The sequence below is a fragment of the Leopardus geoffroyi genome, chromosome B4 (assembly GCF_018350155.1).
Source record: "Leopardus geoffroyi isolate Oge1 chromosome B4, O.geoffroyi_Oge1_pat1.0, whole genome shotgun sequence".
NCBI lineage: Eukaryota > Metazoa > Chordata > Mammalia > Carnivora > Felidae > Leopardus > Leopardus geoffroyi.
In genome coordinates, this window is record NC_059341.1 from 18,947,540 (window position 1) to 18,968,247 (window position 20,708).

General features: G+C 40.2%; 1 protein-coding gene across 1 annotated transcript in view; it reads left to right on the forward strand.

The window, feature by feature from the left end:
* Positions 1-15,581, forward strand: part of PLXDC2 (plexin domain containing 2) — a 448,342-nt gene extending 432,761 nt beyond the window's left edge. Inside the window, exon 14 of the mRNA XM_045463293.1 lies at positions 12,002-15,581. Within this exon, the coding sequence (XP_045319249.1) occupies positions 12,002-12,118 (117 nt within the window). The 3' untranslated portion in view covers positions 12,119-15,581. The remainder of the gene's footprint in view (positions 1-12,001) is intronic.
* Positions 15,582-20,708: the final 5,127 nt, after the last annotated feature.

Consider the following 20,708-nt stretch of genomic DNA (forward strand, 5'->3'; position numbering starts at 1 on the left):
CCTAATTTGAACAATAAGCCCATCATATGGTCGCCCTGTGTATACTCATATTCCCTGCTTGTTATATATGGAGAGATACAGAACATAAAAACTTTAAAGGCCAAATAGCCACATGTGAATTTAATAATAAGAAAAGGAACATCAAAGGCATGTTCCATGCTGAATGAAGAACGTAACCAATTACTATAAAATTCGTAGGAAAGAGAAGGAGATTAATCAGGGGCAATTTTATCAAAGAGGTAGAATTTAAGGGGCGTGCTGAAAAAAAACAAATGTTATGCCAGGCCTAAGCAAAGAGGAAGGGAAAATGGCATTCCACAGAGAAGAGAGGTAGGTGTGGTATGATTTTTTAAAAGCATTAAATCAAGGAAGGGCAAGAAGAAGCCAATTACTCAACTGTACCTTGATATCTATGGATTGGTATGGGGGTGACCTTAATGTAGATGCAGGTTAGATGTGACAAGCTTTAAAGAACTCTGTAATCTGGGGCACCTGGGTGGCTCAGTTGGTTGAATGTCTGACTCTTGAGTTTTGGCTGAGGTCATGATCCCAGGGTTGTGGGATAGAGCCCCCCACCCCGTGTCGGGCTCTTGCTGAACGTGGAATCTGCTTAAAATTCATATTCTCTCAATCTCTCTCTTTCTCCCCCTCCCCGCCCCACTCTCCCCTCCCCTTCCACGTGCTCACTCTAAATAAATAAATAAATAAATAAATAAATAAATAAATAACAAAGAACTATGTAATCCGTACTTGATTCTGCAAACAATGCCAATCAATTTTGTAATAAAGAAGTGGTTGAAAATGGTGGTACGGAGGGGACTGGAGAAGAAGCTAGGAGAGTAAAAAAGCCCTTATAGGAGAGTTCAAGGCTGTGTCAGCAGTCCATGTGCAGGTGACAGCTGCAAGTGGAATTAAGGTACTGGTGCAGGAACAGAATGGGGCCAACTCAAGAGCCACATGGAGGAAGAAGATAGGGTTTGGCAATTTTCACCCGCTTTGTGTCAGAAAGTGCTTTCAATCAATGATCTTTGATTCTCCCTACTTCCCAATGAGGTGTGCAAATGTAGGCATTCTTATATACCTATTTTATAGATAAGGTAACGGAGATTCTAAGAAACAAAGCAATTGCCAAAACCCCTATAGCTGAGTAATGGGAAGGGTGGGGAGGGTATCCTGATTCTTTGCACTGAATATATGGGATGAAGAAGAAAGGATTACAGATAACTCCAAAGCACAAAATCTGAGCAACTGAGAAATTACATTTTTTTTAGCAACAGATTTAGAAATATCAGAAGATGGAATTAGTTTAGGAAGGAAAATGAAGGGATGAACTTTAAGCATGTTTGTCTTGCGTTGATGGTCCAATCACAGTTGACCCTCTCAGAGAAATCAACTGAAGAGAAAGATGGATTGACATAAAGCAGTCAGGTGAAAAAGAAAAAATGGAAGTCACAGTAGTAGAAATTGAAACCCAAGAGAATAAAGAAGAATGCTATGGGGAGTAGACAGATTAGAGCGTTTGTGGATAAATGTGTGGATAACACGTGGATAGGGTGCGTTAACAGCTAGTGTTTATAAAGCAGGAAAGGAGGGGCGCCTGGGTAGCTCAGTCAGTTAAGTGTCCGACTTTGGGTCAGGTCATGATCTCTCGGCTCCTGAGAGCCGAGCCCTGTGCTGGGCTCTGTGCTGACAACTCTGAGCCTGGAGCCCGTCTGGGACTCTGTGTCTCCCTCTCGCTGCCCCTCCCCTGCTCATGCTCTGTCTTTCTCTCTCTCAAAAATAAATAAACATTAAAAAAATATTTTGGGGGGACACGTGGGTGGCTCAGTAGGTTAAGCGTCTGACTTCGGCTCAGGTCATGATCTCACGGTTCGTGAGTTGAAGCCCCACATCGGGCTCTGGGCTGATAGCTCGGAGCCTGGAGCCTGCTGTGGATTCTGTCTCCCTCTCCCTCTGCTCCTCCCCTACCCCACCCCCCAGGCTCTGTCTCTCCCTCCTTCAAAAGTAAATAAACATTAAAAAGATAAATAAAGCAGAAAGTTTAAGAAGGGAAGTAAAATAAACAAGACACAAAAGAATTGTTTAAAGTGCTCTAGAGAAGTCACAGAATGAGGTGGGAAAAAAAAGGTACTAACTTGGCAGTGAGATCATTTGTAACAGGAGAGAATGCAGATCCAGGGAGGGGCGCAGGCGCCAGACTGAATGAAGCCTGTAAAAAATGGTTTTGAAACGTGAAGGCAATGGGTTCAGTCAGACACTCAAGAGGTATAGTACTGCAGGTACAAAGAAACATCAAATACAGGGCTTTTTGATGTGAAGTGTAGGCATGAGGTAAAGAAACAATGAAAGGAGTGTTTCAAGGCGCCAACGGAGGAGGGAGGGATAAGTAACTTCATAGCACAGACAGCATGGAGTAGGAGAGGCAATTAACTGCAGCAGAGGAAGAACGTCTTTTCATTTCAGATGATGAAGGATGAGTAGATGTAAAGGCATTAATGAAGAGAAAGGGGAAAGGATTAGCGTCTTCCTAAAGGCTTAGTCTTCTCAGGGAAGAAATGGGTGATGATCTACCAGATTCAGGGAGGGCAGCATGGGGTTGGATGGAGTTTGGATGTATCACAAGCATTTAACAAGAGAAAAGTAATCACTGACTTCCCAGTTAACAGCGTGTGATTCTTTGGGTTAATCTGAACATGTGACCTTTTTCTGTAGTAGTTGGGACTGCTTAGGGTCTGGAATGGGAAAACATAGAGGATGAGGATTTATGATTGGGTTTGATTGTCATACCAATGAGGATTGATCGTCAGAGGAGGGAACAGGCAGTAAGGTGACTGGCGGGCCACCATGGAATTCAGGCCGGCAGAAATTGGGTAGAGCCTGGATGAGACCAATGGAAGGCAGTGACCCACAATCTGAAGGATTTAGAGACCAGGCTGTGGAGGGAACTGTTGGGAGATGAAATAGAGAATGAGCAGTATAGAAGACATAGAAGTGGATATTTTCAAAAGATGGGGACTTTTATTCTGCGCTCTGTCTTTATAGTCAGTCTGCCCACAAGTGTCTACGATGACCCAGGTTCAGTTGAAGACCGCTTTCCTCAAAATGCATGGAATTCATTGTCAGATACTTTCAGCAAGCAGATACTTGATTTCAAACCTCTTCTCCGTGCATTTATAGCTTGTACTGTTGGTTGGCTCCTATTCAAGCTTTTGTAGGTGAATATCTTATTTTCCTTGAATATGCTATAAATGTCTTGAGTTCAGGGCTGTGTCTTACATATCGGTGCTTGTATAGTAATTTTATTGGCTGACTGAATGCATTTACAGCCACACGCATTAACTAATAGTCACTCTCTCCCGTCATCCTCGCTTGGGGCAACAAGATGGCCGATAATGAGTTGAAGTCAAGAGGAGGAAAGGAAGTCAAGCAGAAAGCTTGTCACTCAAGAATCTGGAAGCTTGTGTCCCTCGTGGAGCATAAACTATAGAGCAAGATCTATGCAAGTCAGCACAGACACTTATTTTCAGTCTCCTTGTGCACCGCAAGGTGAACCAAGGGAAGGGCTTTGAGACCAATCTATCCCTGCTGCACGTAATAAGGGGGTGCATTGTCTATAGAGAATGGAATAATTATAATAAACCTGGCCAAAACCAGGTTAGTGTTTCATCATCACCGTGTGCCTGAAATCCTAAATTGTGTCAAAATCTTTTGCTCATCTCATCACTAGCAAGTCGATTCGGTTACTGTCGAGTTTTACCAACATAGTTTATATGTAAACTTCCAGTTAGTACAGTTTTATGACATATCCTTTAGTAAATATTGTCTTCTGCATGGAAGTTAATTCAACGAACTCCGGGTTACACACACCTAACCCCTGATCGCAGACTCAGCCACATGCATTCATTTAGGGAATAAACTCGTGAGAATCTGGAGTCTTTTGTGCGTGTTCAGGCTTAGCGGGTCTCCAACCCATATAGCGCCACACATGTCTGCGTTAAAACGGTAGATTCTCATTCAAATAAGAACTTGAGAAAAAGAAAAGTAAGTAAAAACAAATAAATAAATAATGCGCAAAAAATAAATAAAACAGCAGATTCTAAGTGAAGCATGAGGACACTGTGGTTGAGAAGGTGAAGTAAGGGAACTTTAGCTGCTTCCTTTCTGTTACCACAAAGCACAGATCATTCTCTTGAACATTGCAGAGTTGACTCATTTGGCAGTATTCCTTCATGTGTCTTTTTTTCAAAAATACATTAAGTCATTTGTGTTTTCTCTTTTTTTTATTTCATTTTTCATCTGTAATGTTTGTCACTGGCATGAGTATATCTAAGAAGTTTAAAACAGGAAGATTTTCAACTGTCTGCATTTCCCTTTTGGCCATTATTATTATTCATTTCATTTTATGGTTATTACCAAAAATAATGTTGTCTTCAAGAGGAGGGACATGTCGCGTAACATTTACTCTAAGAATACTTTAGCTTTAGGGGCGCCTGGGTGGCTCAGCCGGTTAAGCATCCTACTCTTGATCTCAGCTCTGGTCTTGATCTCAGACTCACGAGTTCAAGCCCCGTGTTGGGCTCCATGCTGGGCATGACGCCTACTTAAAAAATAAATACTTTAGCTTTGGGAAAATGACGTGAGTAATATGATGATTTTGTTAATCCCAGTGGACAGCTGTTCTCTACCTGCATTGAGATAATTTTCATCTTGGACATGTACTAACTATGAGGATACTAACCGATTTTTCAGGATCATCCAGAGGACAGTTCTAGAATGAAGGCAACATACCCATGGAAAGTGGTGATTATAGGTTGGAGAAGAGGCAGCTATAGGACAATAAGACAACTTCCATGTGAAGAAAAGCAATGAAAATGAGCTGAAAATATGTAAAAGAACACCCAGGCTCTGCTTCACACAAGAGTTATTGCTTGTAATTCTCGGCCACAGCAGAAGACAGACAAATCAATTTGAGTTACTCTTTTTAAGGAAAAAGTGACTTACAATTCATGGAACAAGGAGGCACAGCCCCAAATAGGAATAGTTTATTTTAATTAGATTGCAAGTTTGACCGGCCGGGGCCCGAAGCCATTGTGTTTCCCTATAGATAGGGTTGCCAAATAAAATATAGGACACAGATAAATTTTAATTTCAAATAATAAACGAGTAATTTTTTAGTAGAAGTATGCCTGATGCAGTATAGTTTTGGGAAATTATTCACCGTTTATCTGAAATTCAAATTTAACTGGTGTTTTGTAATATTCATTTGCCCAATCTGGCAACCCAGATTTATAACTTAATAGAACTTGTGTTGAAATAACGTTCAACACAAATTAAAGGGCATAGAGAATAATTTGCATTTAGAAGTAATGAAAAAGAAAAAAAAAATTCCCTCCCCTTGGACAGTTCGGTGTTATCACAGCTAAATACATATGGAGAGGTTGACCCAGATGTGTGCACGCATGTTCAGTTCCCACAAAGGTCCACTGGAGACACACAGGAGATCAAACATCAATATTTCTTCAACCACCCACTTTTAAAGAATGCTCCTGTTTGAAGAGCCTGTAGACCGTCATCCCAGCTTGCTATTCACTGTGTGTGGTGTGGACCGACAAGCAGTGTCAGCATCGCCTAGGACCTTATTGGAAATGCAGGGTCCCAGGGCTCCCCCCAAACCTGAATCCGAATCTGCGCTTTAATGAGATCCCTTGTGATTTGGATGCAGAGCTAAGTTCGAGAAACGTGCATTTAGTTTGATAGTTGCCAGAACATGCCCTGAGATAGTATGGGATGCAGAGGCTCCCTCGGGACTCAAGGAGGGTTGTGCAAGCAGGGCTCTGTCGTCACAAGGAAGAGAAACCTATTCTCCAGGCTGCTGGTGGGGCTTCCAGGTAACATTTCATGGGAACAAAGGCTCAGTGGCTTAAGGGTTTTTTTCTTTTTAATTAAAAAAGAAAAAAAAAAAAAGTTTGAGAAACAGCAATCTAGTTCATTTTACCTCCCAAGCGGGGAAACCGAGAAGCAGCGAAAACAGACGGCTTTGCCTCAGTGCTGTGCTGGGACGTGCCAGGTCTGTGATGCTGTGCCAGTCTCACCATCCCAGCCTCTGTCCCCTTCCCTGCAGTTCACCGAAGGAAACGGCCCAAAACACTAACAGTTTCGGAACGACTGCTTGTCAAGCGCCATCACACATCACTGGTGTTTTCTGTCTGGGCCTCGAATGGCCACGTTTGCCCCTTTCCTTTAACGCTCCCACCTAGTAACCTCCTTGCCAGAGCTCATCTAACCCACAAAACATCTCTCTGCTTTTCGTGCAGTTCTGTACACGCTGCTGACTGAGGGCGCCCTGCAGGTTTGTTTGTGGATATTTCAGCTAATTATCTTGCCACAGACCATTGAGACCGATCTGGATGACGGTTCAATTAATAGTTCTGAGGGAGTAATTAGGGAAAAAACTGTTCGCACAGCCCACGCCAGTGCCGACGTATCTACATGAACATGTACTCCTGAATGTGATTAATCACATAAATAATTCTCAGAAATGGAAGTAGAGATCACCCACGCATTACACCCAGCAATGTTTTAAGGCACGACATCCTGAATCTCTGTAATGAATTAACATTACGGTCTGGTTTGAATTTTTCAATTTTCAGCGTACATCCAGCTCTGTTAGCAAGTGACCCCGTGGCCCCTATCAGTTTCTATAACAATGTGAATTAGCCATTCTAAAAAGAACACAGATTTGGACATATCTAAAGCCTCCAGTAAGAAGTATAAACCCCAGGTTGTGACCCATCATGCTTCATGGCAAAGCCAGACATCATACGCAGGTTTCTAGACTTCTTGTCTTCTGGATAGGTGCCTCATACTATACCAGCAACATTCAAGATTTTTCTACGAGAACTAAGTCATCAGTCATTCCATTACGGTCCTAGAACTACCCTGTTTTTCTCACTCATAAGGAAATCTCTGAACTGCAGATTGACCTAGAAAAGCAGTTTCAGCTAGGACTAATTTATATAGATTTCCATTAAATCTAGGAATCCTGGAAAGTTAGCGGAGGGAGGCACGAGGGAAAACGGTAGAAGAGCCATGACACGGAGAAGTTTTTCAAGTCCTTTTTGTCTCCCCGGTTATTAAAGTGAGTTATCTCAGGCAAGCGGGTATGAGGGTCCTGTGATTTTAAAGATTTTTTTGAATTTTTTAATGTTTATTTATTTTTAGAGAGAGAGAGAGAGAGAGAGAGAAAGCAAGAGAGACAGAGTGTGAGCAGGGGAGGGGCAGAGAGAGAGGGAGACACAGAATCCGAAGCAGGCTCCAGGCTCCAGGCTCCGAGATGTCAGCACAGAGCCCAATGGGGGCTTGAATTCACGAACCGTGAGATCATGACCTGAGCCGAAGTTGGACGCTCAACTGAGGCCACCCAGGCTCCCCCCAAGGGTCCTGTGATTTTAGAGGAAAAAACTTCAGGTATTAATTTACAGATGAGGAAACAAAGTGATTTATTTAAGACCATTAATTGGGGGCACCTGGGTGGCTCAGTCGGTTGAGCGTCCGACTTCGGCTCAGGTCATGATCTCATGGTTCATGAGTTCGAGCCCCGAGTCAGGCTCTGTGCTGACAGCTCAGAACCTGGAGCTTGCTTCGGATTCTGTGTGTGTCTCTCTCTCTGCGCCTCCCCTGCTCACACTCTGTCTCTCTCTCTTAAAAATAAATAAGGATTAAAAAAAATTTTTTTTTAAAAGACCATTACTTGATTTGTGATATGTGAAAGCATTTTAGAAAGGAAGCAGAATTTTGGTGACGTTACTGCTCTTTGTCCAACATTTTTAAGGCTAAGATTGAGATATCAAGGAACTGTCAAGGAATGTAAAATCAGATCAAATTTTTAAGACCCTGGTGCGTGACATTCGTTGGATTTTGTTATAAATTTTAAGGTATTATTATGGGGGAGAAATGCCCTTTCTTTTAATCTAATCGAAGTCTGTAGAAGCAATTATAAATTTTTCACTTTTGCACAAATAAAATACTAGTGTTGAATAATTTTGTGGCTAGATTATACCTATTCTATTTTGTTCATCTTTGGATGTTTATTTGACACCTGTGTTCAATCTTACCTTTTCAACCTCCATTGAAAGTCCCTTTCTTCTGAAATGCTGTGTCTTCCATATGAAAAGCGTGTTCTATACTTTCTTTGGTCACATGTCTTTCAACACAGCAACCGGCACCATACTAGACATTTCAAGTGTTTAGTAAATAATTTGTGTGTTCTCTTTTGGCCCAATAATTCCACTTTTGAGCATTTATAAAAGGAACTGACCAGAGATATTCGCATCAGGTTATCAGCAAAAATACTCATTATAAGATTATTTCTATTGTCAAAAATTGGGGGGGGGGGAAGCCTCAGAATCAAATTGACTATATAAATGATTCAGTTAGAGGTAATATGCTCTACAGATATTTGACATAATACTGTACAGGGATAGTTTGTAAATACTTTTCAGTGTGTGCTTAAGTGCAAAAAAAAGATTTTATAAATCTTTGTGATTTATGTGCAGTGATTTCATGTTCCTAGAAATGGATATAAGTGACATACACCGATAGTTGAACCAAAGTACTTGTAAATGATGAGCTCTCTAGTCATTTTAAATCTTGTTGGGGTATTTCTTTTTTTTTTCCTACAATGAGTAGTAACAAGTTAAGAGAAATTTTTCTTAACGATATGCATTTAATTCAGAAAATAAGTTTGTACTGCGTTACGAGTGGAAACTTCACTGTCCGACATTTTTGTACTTTCTATTTTGAGTACCTCTGTGATGAGCTCACAAAGCACATGACAGACTTGACCAGTAATCCTCCAGTCTTTCACCTAAGACAGAAAATTATTAACTTAATGATTCTGACTTACTAACAGGATACTGAAGTTGCTGGTAATGTTGTATGTTTAAGACTGAAACAAACATAGAACCATGGTCACAGGTTTCACATGAGGTGTACTCAGAAACCATTGGATTTGAAGACCCAAATGTTATAGTAAGGAGAATTAACATTGGAAGTGGGTAGAATCTCATTTTAATTTTTTTTTTTTTTTTTCAACGTTTATTTTATTTTTGGGACAGAGAGAGATAGAGCATGAACGGGGGAGGGGCAGAGACAGAGGGAGACACAGAATCGGAAGCAGGCTCCAGGCTCTGAGCTGCCAGCACAGAGCCTGACGCGGGGCTCGAACTCACGGACCGCGAGATCGTGACCTGGCTGAAGTCGGACGCTTAACCGACTGCGCCACCCAGGCGCCCCTAGAATCTCATTTTAAATCTTGGCCCTGCCATTTGCTATCTTTACAGTAATGTTTGTGCAAAATGTAAATGATTCAGTTGCATTTTAATGCGGTTATGTGTGTGAAGCACCTAGGGTAAAGTATGAGGTACAGCCAAGAGCTTAATAAAATCTAACGTCCACAAGCACCATCATTATCATTTCAACAACTGTGCTCCTTTTATTTAAAAAAAAAAAAGTTTTAGTTAGACAAATTTGACATGTCACACTGTATAAATTTAAGTTGTATACCACGTTGCTATGATCCATTAATAAAAGGTTGTAACAATATTAGCACATTTTATACTTACAATAAGTATCATCTATATTCAATATACTATACATTAGATCTCCGTAGCTTAACAGTTGTTACAAGCTTAGCACCGTCAGTCTTATCCCTCCAGCCCCAACTCCTATTAACCACTGTTTCATTTTTTAACAGGTTTGACAGTTTTAGATTCCACATAGAAGGGATACCATACAGTACTTGTCTTTCTCTGATATATCTTACTTAGCATAACGTGCTTAAGATCCATCCATGTTGTTGCACATGGCAAGATATCCTCCTTTTTCGAGGCCGAGTAACATTCCATTGTGTATATGTACATCTTTTTTACTCACTGATCCATTGATGGGCATTTCAGTCATTTCCGCATCTCAGCTATTGTGAATAATGCTGCAATAAACATGGGAGTGCAGATACCTCATCAAACTCCTGTTTTCATTTCCTTTGGGTATCTGCCTAGAATTGGAATGGCTGGATCATATGGTAGATCTATTTCTAACTTTTTGAAGAACCTCCATATGTTTTCCAAGGTGGTTGCACAAAACTACAATCCCACCATCATCGTATAAGGCACTGTTTCAGCGCGTCTTCATTAGCACCTGTTGTCTCTTATTTTTTTGATGATAATCTGTGCACCTTTGTTTTTTAAGTTTATTTATTTTGAGAGAGAGAGACAGAGAGAGAGAGAAAGTGCAAGTGGGGGAGGGGCAGAGAGAGAGGGAGTCCGAGAATCCCAAGCAGGATCTGTGCTGTCAGCACACAGCCCTATGCGGGGCTCGAACCCGCGAACCACGAGATCATGACCTGAGCCGAAGTCAGAGGCTTAACCAACTGAGCCACCCAGGCGCCCCTGCGCACCTTTTTAAGTCACCTACAGCACAATGACTTTATGTGCACTGGATTGTACATTAGGCCTCGTTCACAGGGCTGTACCTGCCAGCTGGACAGGTAAAGATTAAGGGCAAAGGCATAGTGGTGCTATTGACTAAGAGAAGGACGAGGCCGGCTGTACTCCAGAAGCCCAATTATGAAGTAACTGAAACCAAAGTGGGGGTTCTAACCACTGAGCACAGCAGCAGATTGACATTTTTCCACATGCCGGAGTGATCAGGAGTTACAGTGTGCATCTCCCTAAAAATGTTCAGTGTTTTTCCATCGATGATGAGTTTTAGCTCCAACAAAGACACCCTCTCTTTGTCTTCACTTCTTTTTCTGGAGAATAAGGATCATTCCGTTTCACTTACACTGTTGGACTTAATCAGCTAACAAATATAAAATATTCTGACCACATAATGTTACATAGGCAGTAAATAATATTAGTAATAGGCGGAATGTAATTGCCTTGATTGGTATTTGTCCAGAAAGTAGAGCTAATACTCATTCCTACCTGATGTGAAAATTCTTCGACACCCATTAATCATTGCCCGTGGAATGGAACTGGCAAATCTAGAAAGCTGCCAAGTGCCAGTATATCTACACTGATATTTAACATTTTTCACATTAAAATTCTTTAGGTAGAAATAAATTGTAGACAGAAATAAACCTCCTTCAGTACTCATTGTTCTCATATACTCCAGCATGGCAGGCACTCTGATAAATGGAATAATCGTTTCTAGTGTCACTGGGGCCATGACATGCGTTTTAGTGTCTTTTGCTGCTATAACTTAATAATTCATTTCAGCACTTCTATTTGTAAATCAGAGAAGGTTTGTTTGATGGACAGAGCGCTGGGGAGAAGTGCACTTCCTTTGTCAGAATAAATAAACCGTACTTGAGGATTACTGTCTACCTGTGCAATTATTCAGTTCATAGGCTTGAGATCGTCTACGCCCTCTGATGTTGGATTCTGTTTTCAGGGCACGACATCTGTTCATGTTCAAGCACAAAAAGTCACGTATGGGAAGTCAGCTTTATAAATAATTTCGTAAGGTATCATGTGATTTTCCTTTTAGTTTGTTTACCAGAAAGTCTAGCACCTAAGTTGAAGCCCACTTCTAAGAACGGTGCAGAACTGTATGGCCTTATGTTTTCGAGCAAATTAATAAATAAAATGAAGTGATTTTTTTTTCTAGAGAAGAGGACATGTCAGTGGCTATATATTTCAGATTTGTTTTTTAATACAGTTCAGTGTTTTCTCGTTGTACTTAGACACTTATAGAATCTTTTAGACATAAATATGCATGAGGCATAAACTGTGACTTTGAGAAACTGTCATTCCTATGGGGGAGGTGCCAACAGTATCATAATCAAGATGCAAGCATGTGTAATTCCAGCTTTGGTACTAATATGACATAATTCAGTGCAATGCAAAATTTAATTCAGAGGTTCATCTAAAATATTTGGCAACTATTTTTCTTATGCCCATCACCCTGGTATTCATTATTTTTGCATTTTCTGTTTCAGAGACGCCCAAGCAGATGGCCTGCGATGAAGTTTCGAAGAGGTTCTGGTCATCCTGCCTATGCTGAAGTTGAACCAGTTGGAGAGAAAGAAGGTTTCATTGTATCAGAGCAGTGCTAAAATTTCTAGGACAGAACAGCACCAGTGCTGGCTTACAGGTGTTAAGACTAAAAATTTGCCTATACCTTTAAGACACATACAACACACACACACACACACACACACACACACACACACACACAGGAGCCCTAAGCTGCTGTAGCCTGAAGGAGAGGAGATTTCTGGACAAGCCCAGCCCAGCCCAGGAAGGGGGAAAAAAAAAAAAAAACCTAAAATTTATGCAAGGTACCACTGACCGCTGAACATAGAATTCCCTAATGGGATGAATCTATAGTTCACTCAGAACATCTCCTGTGGATTTATCAGAAGTATGACAAGATTACAATGCTATTGGCTTAGGTGCAGGGTTGCAAAGGGATCGAGAAAAACAATAATAATAAAGCTTTAGTTCATGAGGGATCTACACCTTTGCTTCAAATACTCTTCTCTAATGTCTCAAAGATAACGGTGTTCCAAAGCCTGAACCCTTTCTCTCAAAAGAGCAATGATGAATGTTTCAAGATTGCTAAGAAAAATAACTGACTCCTGCAGGAGCAAAAACAAACAACAAACAAACAAACCTAAAACGAGAGATTTTCTATCTTTCCACCAGACGTGTGGCAAAAGGATTTTGCTTTTCTGGTCTAGATCCAATGGTCCCAACAAGTTCATTACTTTACAGAATGAATCTTTTATCCGTGCAGGACGTTCACACTATGCCTCCCTCTTCCTCGTTAATGAATGTCCTTTCTATGGGCTGTGACAGAATTGCCAAACTCAGCTAAGGATTAGGAGAGAGGGAGTGGCACGTGAGGTTTTCAGCTCTCCTGCCTCGGAATAAAACACTTCATTATTTTTAAAGAAACGTTGCCTCCATTTTCCCAACTATGAAATCCTATGAAGCCACAGTTGCTCTTGGCTGAAGGAAACAAGAGGAAACAATACAAAGACCTCCTTAATTGTTTTTCAAGCAAAAATGTTAAGGAATGCTAAACATATGGGGGATTTTTGGCTTTTTTTTTTTTCCTTTTTACTCTGTGCCGGTTCAGTACTAAAGGCCCATTTCATTGTCGATTCCCGCCTGAGAAAGCCATTCAAGTCAGCATATCCCTGGCGATAAAAAGAATGAAAGAACCCTGCTGAATCATACAGTAATTTTCTTTAAAGCACATAGTAGTTACATAAATATATATATAAATATATTTTTGTTTATAACTAACACAAGGCAGGCTCTTGTGACTCAAAGAGTGCATTTTGTCATCAAGACAAAACAAATGCAAGGTGCGTTACTGCATACTTCCATAGAGTTGTAAAATAATCCTTAATATTAGAATATTTTTATGTCACTCAGCAAAAGTGGTTGGTTCAATTAGTCGCAGTGCCGATCATTTTCCTGCCTATTTGAGCCACTCTTTCATTCATATCAACCCCTTCCCTCCCTGGCTAAATAAAGCAGAATGCTCCTTAGATGGATCTGTCATCTGCCCCGTCATCACAATCCAGATTTTGAAACTTCTCCATGAATGAGAAACAGTAAGGCATCGCTTGAGGAGGAAAGTGGTTAATATGTATACTGAGCTCCCAAAGTTGAAATTCAGGTACTGTGTGTACAACAATTTCATCCACATCTCGACCCATGAAACCGACGTCCTGTGCCAAGAAGTTGCAGGCGCTTATAGGGTCCAGTGTCCCACATTTGCAGATTCAGGTATCCGGAAGCAGAGATGTATTTGTAAGTAGCACTTTACTAACGCTTAGCATCTGTACCCAGTGTCTACCTTGAACGACATCAGTCTACTAACAGAGTATCGTAGTTTATCTTCACAGCTGTCTGATGTAAACTCGTGCCATCTTCCATCACATATATTTTGCTTTACATTTTTAAATACTTGATGAGGATGATACTTTTTTCCTAACCTGCTTAGTTAATCATTGAAAAAAAAAAAAAAAAAACCTAGCAAGCAAGATGATCGAAGGATGTGATGACAATCTCTGCTGTAGCTGCATTCAGTCTCTATGAAATATCCCAACTTATTTCTGTGGAGTAGGTTTGGTCGGCTAGCAATAACCAAATGACATGCCAACGTGACTGGTGCAACTGGTATTCTACAAAGACATAAGGAACAGGTAGACGATTCCTTTTAGGATAAGATGACGCTTCTTCCACTAGCTTCTGTGATAGGTGTGGCTTCCAATAGCAGTTGATTGACAGTTCTATAAATCTTGTGTACATATCCAACTCCTTGCACAGTTCTTTGAAGTAGCAGTGTTCTCTTTATTCCCTTCAGAGCTTATCTTCCATTTTCTATTAAAAGAATTGACAATTCTGTAAACAAACAAACAAACAAACCAAAACCGAAACGAAACAAAAACATAAAACTCTGTATTGTTCAGTGAACTAAAGCACCAAATAACAGGGGAAACTTTGGAAGTGTTGAGAAAACTTCCTACCAAAACTAGAAGTTGAAGGTGGTAAGAAGTTTCTGCTGTATATGAATCTTTTAGTGGTAAAGGGAAAAGGCTTGCTAATCCCTTTTTTTTTTTTTCCTGAAATTTTTATTCTGTTTTGTATTTCTGGTTTGATCCTGGTGCCCATTTACTGCAAAGGAAGAGCAAACGTACATGATGTTTCTGGAAATTCAGAATGGACATTGATGCTTTGGACTTTACATACATTATGTATTAGAAAGGATGCATCTGTAAATTGCTTAAATACTATGAACATAGCAGCGAGAGAATAACAATTTTAAAAGGTAAGAATAGCAAAAGATACATACAAACTTCTGAAGAAATCAGGTAGACGGTGCTACAGAGGAAATAATATTTGGTGATTAGTTAAAGGTATTAAAAGTCAAGGAAAAATATCTTAAGGCAACCAGATGGCACTGACCACAATGTTGGTTTGTCTGTGAAGCATTTGGACTTTTAAGATATACTAACAAACAGAAAACTAAAGTTCAATGATAAAGTACAATTTACCCCCAATTATTATTTTAGTTTGAGATACCTAGGGCATTTGCCTCTCTCTCACAGGTAGCTTCTAGACTTGTGCTGTCCAGTATCATCTCCACAAGCAAAATGTGGATACTTAAATTTAATTAACATTAAACTTTAAAAAAGTTCAGTTCTCCAGTCACTAGTCACATTTCAAATGCTCGATAACCACATGTGGCTTCTTGGCTTCTATATTGGGCAACACATAGCATTCCCATCATTACAAAAAAACTCTACCACTCAGTGCCGTAGAGGTCTTTCCTTTTAATTCCCTCTCCTTGAACAAAAAGGAGAAGGAAGAAAAAGAGAAGATTTGGAAGTTCTTGGGGATATCTAAGTGTTTTTGATCTCGGAAAGGCAGCATGGTATGAAGAAAAGAATGCCAGCTGACACAGCTTTGAGTCTCCACTGTGTTATCTTGGGAAAAATCACTTTAACTTCCATGAGGTCTCAATTTACAATTTTGGAAAATAAAAATATTTTTGTTCTGTCTCCCTTGCAAGGTTATTATTATGCAGATTGGCTAAAGGTACAGATGTACGGACTTTTAAGACCTTATGTCAATGTTAACCCACATGAAGCACATCCTTGGTCCAGCATCAGCACAAATTTGCATTCAGAGGGAAACAAGTCCATCAATCCTAAAAGCATTCAAAGACAATCAAATCAATACATGTCTGGAGAAAATGCCAAAGGAGAAATTGCTCAAATTTTTTTCCCATCTTAATATTTTCTCTTCATATTTCCTCTACGTCACGTCTGTCCCAACTTTTACTTCTCTGCCATGACAAAGTCCCTGTGGGTATCCTTCGGCTAGCTCGATTCTTCATTACATAGTCACTTAGTGTCTCTAGTTTCTTGGGATGCCCCCAGTTTACTCTTTACAGCAGAGGGAGGCCCAGGAGCCAACCAGTAGGCTTCTCTTTAGAAGGAAATGCCTCAAACACGAATATTTATTTTACCCCTGTAACACAAATCTAAAGGGCTGCCACATTAAAATCTAAAAACACGTGGGACTTCATCTGAAATGTAAAAATTTGCAAAAGCAAAAAAAAAAAAAAAGGATTACCATTATTTTAAATTCTACTAATCTGCAGATAATATATATTCTGATTAGTATAATGCATTAGCTTCTGGGGCAAAAAATTCTTGTCATTACCTTTCCTTGACAGAGTGTACGTTGGGCTATGTCTCCTAGTCTAGTGCCCATTTGAGAAAAAGTTTTGCTAGAATCCATGCCTTGATTCAAGACACTGTCATTCCATGACAAGAAATTCATATTTAAATAAGACTCACTGAGAAACAGATCCTATGGGTTAGGGTTTCTTCCTCCTCGAAATGTTATTTTTCTCTATATTTCCTCAGACATTTTTCGGATATTCTGTTACAATGAGCTTTACTAATTCCCAAAGATTGCTCTTGCTTGTACGTTCCCATCCCATCCCCTCTTTTGGCATCGGCATCCATATGCCAGAATGATGGCAGCTCAGCTCACCCAAGCTCTTCATCGTACCCATCAGAAAACTGGTGCCCAGAAAGATAAGGTAATTTTCCCAGTGTCAGAACTGGGTGTTGAACTTAAAACTCCTGACTGGGAATTTATGTTACAATTTTTCTTGCCTACACCTGTACCCCTTTATCAGCAATGAAGGCCGACCAAGCAAGTTAGGAGGACAGTCTGTTTGAAGGCTAACTTTATCTGTGATATTGGAAATCTGCTGTCTTATAACATGGAACATTGGACTGACCTTCCTCTATCATGTTCTTAAGAATAATGCCATCGTTGGGGCTCCTGGGTGGCTCAGTCGGTTAAACATCCGGCTTCAGCCCAGGTTATGATCTTGCCATTCTGAGTTCGAGCCCCACATCAGGCTCTGTGCTGACAGCTCAGAGCCTGGAGCTGGCTTCGGATTCTGTGTCTCCCTCGCTCTCTGCACCTCCCCCACTTGCACTCTGTCTCTCTCGCTCTCTCCCTCTCAAAAAAAAAAAAACTTGAAAAAAACTTTTTTTAATAAAAAAAAAGAATAATGCCATCGTTACAACAACCAGTGATTTCAAGTTCTCACTACTGCAGTGTCTTTATGTAGTTTTGCGTGGACCTCGCAACCCTACCTGGGGCCATCTGTCAGCAATACTATTTTTTTTGTCATTTAAAATTGTTCTACCTTTGTTTCATTTCTTCCTAAATGTACCTAAAAACAAAGAATCTTCATAGCGTATTTTCTTACAACATATATTATCACAATCTTTATTTGCTTTGTGAAACTATTTGAACATTTTTGCCCTAGGAAGGTTTCTTGAACACATATTATGAGGTCTGTGGTGTTACCTATGACCTACTCATATTACCTTGTGTTTGCAAAGCACTTTACGTTTTGTGGAGCACTTTGATGCATCCCTTTATTTGTCCATCCATTCAACCACTCAGCTCACTTAAATATTTATTGAACACCTACTAGATCCAAGTTCCTATGCTGGATCTTATGATATATAGTGATAAATACAAATAGTGAGAGATTGGGCATGTCAACCGATAACTGCAATACGATGGAATTCTCAAACACAACCTTGCAAGTAGACCAGATCCATATTACTCTGTCCAATTTCCAGTTCCAATTCTCTCGTATACTTAGATAGGGAACTATCAAGTATTTGCCTGAAGAATGTTTCGGAAATACGATGCATCGTTTGCACATCTGTACTGTTTGCTCTGTGTCAAATGGTGTGTCAGTTTCATTCACGAGATGAAAAGTTACTCATCCACAGTTGTCCCACGCACGCTCAGGAGGACTTGCCAGGTCCCTGCAACTTTTTCCGACTAGATGTAGTGGTTCACTTTCTTGTACCAGTATTCCTGGTGTGGCTTTCTGAATTAACTGCATTTATAGTTGTAAGGTATTCCCGAAGCACCAGTGTATTAAAGAAGCATTTGCACTTTCATTAGATGTGTGTGGTGTTTAGGTCATTTATTAGACTGTCTCAGGTCTTCTTAACCTCAGCACTGTTGACATTTGGGTCCCATAATTCTTTGTGGGAGGGTGGGGTAGAAACAGTCCCATGCGTTGCAGGGCACATCTGACAGCATGCTGGAAGCTTCTGATGACTTTATGCCAGTAGATCACACACACATACACACACACACACACACAGACTGTGACAACTAAAGATGTCTCCAAACATTGCCAAATGTCCCTAGATTGGGGTCGAGAAAACTACCGGATTACCTAGTGAGCAAAATTCATCAGGAGCAAAAAAGAAATGTTTCTCTTTCTCTTGTCACTTAAACTTTATTATAGATAAGGTGTTTTTTTCTTCCTCTTCTTACAATAAGACTTGGAATCATAAACTCTTAGAATTGGAAGGGACTGTAAAAGTCACCAGTTCTGTTGCAACCAAACATCATCTGTACCTATATCCCCATCTCTCAGTTTTACCAGTTTATTGAAAGAAGATCGGAAGATCGGTTATCTCTGGAAACTTGGAAATTGGCATAATTGGTAATTATGCTTCGCTGCTCTAATAGCTGCCCGCTGCGGAGACTTAAGCTTCGTCTTCAGTATCACACTCTACTTTGGTCATTTCACACATCTACAGATCTTGGTCCTTCACCTTCGCCTTTAAACTATGCACAGAAGTTGAAGTTTGGCCCATCTAATTTTAAGTATATCTCGATGAGCTTTCTATTTCTGGTGTTCTGATATTTCTATTTCTATATCTGATTTTTTATTGTGCTTCTGAGAAAAAATTGACTGCCTCAAGTCATTGAAAATTGGAAATTTCAGAGTCGGAATGTTTAAATCTGTCAAGCCAAAGTTCCTACTGATGTGATGTGCCTTATGTCAGTTTTCCTGTAGGGGCAGTGAGTGATTTCCCGTGGGTAGCTGCTGATCAAGTCAGTCACACAGGTCTATTGTGCACCAGGTGGAAAACTTGGTGAAGTTGTGCAAAGACAGCCCCTTTAAAGTATTCCTAGAAATCACAACAAGCCCCCAACTGGAATATCAGGCCTCCCTTCATTCCCTTTCTAACAGACCAACCCAGACTTTGCAAGCGTTCATAATTATTTAATACAAGTTGTTACTATGGCAACACAATTGAAAGCCTTGATTACAAAGTCTAAGGCTATAGAATATTGACAAGCACACAGAGAGCAAGCTCTCTTAAGACAATCCTGAAAACCAGAAAGCCTCAACCTAGGAGACCCTCAAGTACGTCTGTAATTTTCTTCTCTACCACAGCCCTCTCAGGCAGTTTGATGTTACTTAACGTTTTGATTAAGCCGATCTTCTAATTTCAGCTGAAATCAGAGTGCATCTGCCTGATTATTACCTGACATAACTTTTAAGCCATCCACTGACCACCTCTCTCACGGTGATTATTGCAAAGAAGATGGTAATTATTCCAGTAAAATGGGATAATTTCTTGAATCAGTTCTCTAAAACACGTTTATGAAGTACATCATCATTGACTTCTCAGTAACACACTTAATACGACTGACCAAATTATGTCTAGAGAAATAAATGCTCAAAACTTGTTATTATAAGTGAATTTCCAGATCACTGTGGACACTGAAAGATTCTGTTGCTGTAAATCCAGAATAAAAAGGTTGGGGGTGGGGGGGGGGGAAGTAATGTAAGTCATATGCTGGTCCTCATCTTTTTCTAATTTCTAAAATTTACTAACATGTGAGAATTACTTAAAAAAAAATCTCCTAATGGAATAAAGCAAAAAAAATTTCAGTTGGCAGAGAGTGATATATTTATTTGGACTCCAGTTGAAAATCTCAGTGGTTTCTCTCACTCCCACTGGAGTGTTGATTTTTTAAGAGTCTCTGTTTTCGCTAGCATTACAAAAACTGTATGTTCATGACCCAGATATCACGTGCTGATCATGCAGCTATAAACCTTTGTGCCTATTGAATAGATATATAGCATGAAACTAACTTTAGAAGTTTGCTATGTGGGGACAGGTATAAATATATGAGTGGGTAGATGGATAGGATTCATGGAAAAACTAAACATGCTATCAAAGCCTATCAAAACATGCTATCGAGCAAAATGCTCACCTTCTTCACAGCAATGTACAAATAAATATTCGATGGAGATCAGCTCGCAATTAGGTCGTTCAGACATTCAGACGCTGGGGCACAGATCCTGCAAGTTATCCTAGGAAACATGTGACACAGAAAGCAGAGGATGTCCCCAGTTAATGTAAAACTCAACCATCATCCACCTGTGCTTCTGCGCTGGCACAATCGTAAAATCACGAAGGCCTCTGCTCTAGGAAATTGGGTTCCTTGCAGTCAAGTAAGGACCGAAAGAGGCTTTTCCATTCCTCATCCCCGCGAGGCATGTTCTTTGGTTCCCTGGTACCAGAGACCATGAGACAGCCAACCACACACGGGCAATAAAAGTACAATCAAAATAAAAATAATTTTCCTGAAGTAAGGGTAAGAAACGGCACTTTCAACTGCAGACGCATAGCTGCTTGCATGTGACATCTGACCATCTCGGGACCAGATTCATGTGCTATTATCTAGACATGTGGTCAAGCCTCAGCAACCATTTGTTTGTAAGGTGGTTTGAACACAAGCGTGCCCGGACTGTCCAATTTATAG